Source organism: Piliocolobus tephrosceles, chromosome 11 (assembly GCF_002776525.5).
Source record: "Piliocolobus tephrosceles isolate RC106 chromosome 11, ASM277652v3, whole genome shotgun sequence".
Taxonomy (NCBI): Eukaryota; Metazoa; Chordata; class Mammalia; order Primates; family Cercopithecidae; genus Piliocolobus; species Piliocolobus tephrosceles.
In genome coordinates, this window is record NC_045444.1 from 109,031,766 (window position 1) to 109,035,913 (window position 4,148).

The following is a 4,148-nucleotide window of genomic DNA, read 5'->3' on the forward strand; positions in this document are numbered from 1 at the left end:
CCCCCTCACTCCTCTCCCTTCACCGTCACTCCTTCCCTATCCACCCTTAGTTCTCCCACATCCACCCTGACTCCTCCCTGCCCCTGTCCACCCTCCCCACTGCAGTCAGACAATCTTTATAAGTGAAAACCCAGTCATGTTGCTACCCAGTGAGAGCTACTTCAGGGCCTCAGGCTGCTCCCAGAATGTAGTACTCATGGCATGGGTTGGACTTTAGGGCCCTGTGTGAAGTGGCTCCTGCCTGTGTTCACGCTCTCCTCTCCAGCCCCCAGGGACCATCAAGATCCCTAGTCAGCCTCTTTCCCTCTGAAGTAATGGTAACTCCCTGTCTCTTGACCAGACCGTGAGGTCCAGGGCAGGTTGGATGGTGTGTGTTTGGTTCACCTGGATCCTTTAGCATTGTGCTTAGCAAACAGTAGGTGCTCATACATGGCCACTGTATGAAGGATAGATGGATGGGTACCCACTAATCTGTGAAACTTGCTGTTGCCTTAGTGATTATTTCTAAGATCTAATTCTCACCCATTGTTTATCCGAATGAGATGTCATTGTATTAGACACTAAGCAAGAGAAATAAATAATGAAGTTATTAGAAAAAGCAAGACCAAGCCTTAGAATTCTATTATACATATAGGAAAAAAAGAATATATGGAAACATGCAAACTTAGGGAAAGTGCTTAACTCTAGGTATTGAAACTAAAAATCGACTAATTATATTGTGCAAAGAGAAGACTAAAGAAAGGGACATGTGGGACATCAAGGAGTTAAAGATATTTTAAGCAGGAAAGGAAGGGAGGAGGCAATGGAAGCAAAAAAGCTACTGTTCTAAAGCATGGGATTAATTAAATAAAGCATGGTACAACCGCTCAATGAAATTGTATGTACACTGTTTGAAATCCTGTCTCTGAAGGCAGGGTAGTAGTGCCAAGGCTGACGCAGAAGAATTTTGGTGCTACCACATCCAAATGTCTCCTCAAACCAACCCAAAGGAACATGTCCTCTACATAACAATGATGTGCTTGCTTTGTACATTTGGCTCCCCCAGCCGCGAGCTTCCCCCTTCAGCCAGCCTGCAGCCCAACCCCCACCTGCCAAGAAGGGATGGTGACACCTCTGTGAAGATGGTGACAGTATTTGTGATACAAGTGTCAAAATACTAGATTTATATAAGTTTGAAGGACAATGAGATTACAGTTATTCATTAAGAAAACAAATACAGAATTTATTCCAAAAGGTAAAAAAGGTGAAAGAAGATACGTAACTTGAGTAATATGGTTGCTGGGAGCATTTTTTCCCATTTTCACTTCAAATTTTTACAACTTTACACTTTCTTTGAACATGTACTGTAAAATAAAACAATGCAAAAATTGTGTTTTAAATATCAAATTAGCCATATTTGACTCAAATTATACCTGTATACAAGGAAACACTCCTTGGTTCACACTGTTCTTTTCTCTCCTTCCCAAAGGATGTGCTGGGTGGCGTCCTGATCACCGCACTCCTCATCGTCCTCACCTACCCTGCCTGGACCTTCATTGACCGCCTGGACTCAGCCAGCCCCCTCTTCCCCGTGTGTGTCATAGTTGTGCCATTCTTCCTGTGTTACAATTACCCTGTTTCTGATTACTACAGCCCCACCCGGGCGGACACCACCACCATTCTGGCTGCTGGGGCTGGAGTGACCATAGGATTCTGGATCAACCATTTCTTCCAGCTTGTATCCCAGCCGGCTGAACCTCTCCCTGTCATTCAGAACATCCCACCGCTCACCACCTACATGTTCGTTTTGGGTCTGACCAAATTTGCAGTGGGAATTGTGTTGATCCTCTTGGTTCGTCAGCTTGTACAAAACCTCTCGCTGCAAGTGCTATACTCATGGTTCAAGGTGGTCACCAGGAACAAGGAGGCCAGGCGGAGACTGGAGATTGAAGTGCCTTACAAGTTTGTTACCTACACATCTGTTGGCATCTGCGCTACAACCTTTGTGCCAATGCTGCACAGGTTTCTGGGATTACCCTGAGTCTCAAACAGTTGGAAACTAGCCCACTGGACATGACAGCCAAGACATAGGAAAGTTATTGGTAGGCAAATCTTGACAACTTATTTTTCTTTAACCAAAAAAAAAAAAAAGAAGTATACAGCTGTCTTGCTACTAACAGATAAATGCTGCTTCTGTGTGAAAGGAAAAACTATCTCATAGTGGTCATTAGTCTGTAATGGTTATGCTACAGTTGAACCCAGGCTGAAATCCATAATCTAGATCTTTAAAGGAACACCCCCACCGTGGCCCCTGCTCCTCTTTCTGTTGCATGGACTTTGGACCTAGTCATGGGCTGGCAGAAATTGTAGCCTGGCTTAGTAATAGCTATGAGCACCACTGGGTTCAGGAGAGCCAACAGAGATGGGGTGATCTGGGAGGCTGGAGATAGAGCCTTTCTTTTCCATTACAACCTTGCCTAGCATGGTGTCTTATTTCCAAAATAGGAACCTTGGTCCAGAAGGGGTGGTACCATATAAAAGTGCATTTCTTGGACAGGGTGACTTCCTTATTGTTTACTTGGTGTCTTTTGTTTTGTTTTGTTTAAGGCAGGATCTTGCTGTTTTCCAGGCTGTAGTACAGTGGCACAATCTCAGCTCACTGCAAACTCTGCCTCCCGGGCTCAAGCGATCCTCCTGCCTCAGCCTCCTGAGTAGCTGGGAATATAAGCATGGACCACCATGCCCAGCTAATTTTTGTAGAGACAGCGTTTCGCCATGTTGCCCAGGCATGTCTCAAACTCCTGGGCTTAAGCGATCCACCCACCTCAGCCTCCCAAAGTGCTGGGATTATAGGCATGAGCCACTGTGCCCAGCCTCCTCCTTGTTATGATCAAATTAGACTTACTGGTTGGGTGGTAAGACCACTGTGAAAGAAAGGTCACTGTTGCAAGATTGCACCACTGCCCTCCAGCCAGGGGGACAGAGCCAGACTCCGTCTCAAAAAAAAAAAAAAAAAAAAAAGAAAGCTCACTGTGAAGAGATGAAAGGCGGAGGCAGAGCTGTGAGGTCATGGGGAAAAGCCTGCTTTCCTTATGAGGCCTGGTGTTCGTGCTGAAATAGGGATCTGCTCTTCCTTGTTTCCATGGATTTTGCAGGATTCCAGGTACCATTAATACACTCTTCCGACCCACGAAACAAACTGGCTGCTCGCACCTCACCAAACAGGTTGGGGGGTTAGCCTTCAGCACAGGTGGATACATCTGGGATTCACTGAGATTCTCACCCTTTCCTGCTTCCTAGTGGTTTGGGACAGGCCCTCTGCCCATTGTCAGCAGTGTTTTGCTTTCGTACAAACCTGGAAGGCACTGGCATCTGCCTAGGAAAGTGGATCCGTAGAAGAAGAGATGAACTCAGTCCTTTCTGGAGCCTGACAAAGGCGGCTTCCTTGACATTGCCTGGTCCTGACAAGGCCTCCCTGACATTACTCCTCCAATTTCACAGTTATCTTCTGTAAATCTATTTTCTCATCTACTGAATAGAATCAGGCTCCCTTTTTGTCTTCCCACCTCTTATCTCTTGGCAATTTTAAGGGTAATGAATGCAAGAACAACTTTAGTGTCTCTAGGGAAAAAAAGCCAACCAAATACAAAGCCCATTAAGTCTACTAGGGTGAGTCCTCTTAACATGGGGAGGCGATGATTATGCAAACACTAGAGTTCCCTCCTCTTCAGTTCCTAAGAATAAGGAACGGGTATCAAGAACTGTTTTTAAAGTTAGCGTAACTATAGTTAACAAAATATCCATTGAGGTGTAGTGCCTGTAGGACTGAAGCCAGTGCTTTACCAACCCAACATATCATCACCATGTGCATACTCAGAAAAAATTAGCGTCCTTAAAAGTTACAGAGGCTCTTAACGTGTTAAAACTGAAAAATCACATTTTTCTTTATTTCAAATATGTTCTACAGCCTTACAGTTGTGATATTTAGTATATAACTTAGCGTTCCAATTTCTTAATAATTTTTAGCAAAACATCCTGTTTTTACTTAAAATTCTTCTCACATTTATTATAGTTAGAAGGCAAAGATCAAGATGACCTGCCATTTGACTACTTTTACATCAAATTCTGCCCAGTATTTGCAGCACAACTCAGGGGAAGGGCCTTAGCTT

At 44.4% G+C, this 4,148-nt stretch overlaps 1 protein-coding gene across 1 annotated transcript in view; it reads left to right on the forward strand.

Annotated features, from left to right (window-relative positions):
• SGPP2 (sphingosine-1-phosphate phosphatase 2) overlaps positions 1–2,189 on the forward strand; it is a 139,865-nt gene extending 137,676 nt beyond the window's left edge. The window contains exon 5 of the mRNA XM_023222188.1: positions 1,469–2,189. Within this exon, the coding sequence (XP_023077956.1) occupies positions 1,469–2,020 (552 nt within the window). The 3' untranslated portion in view covers positions 2,021–2,189. The remainder of the gene's footprint in view (positions 1–1,468) is intronic.
• The last annotated feature ends 1,959 nt before the right edge of the window (positions 2,190–4,148 follow it).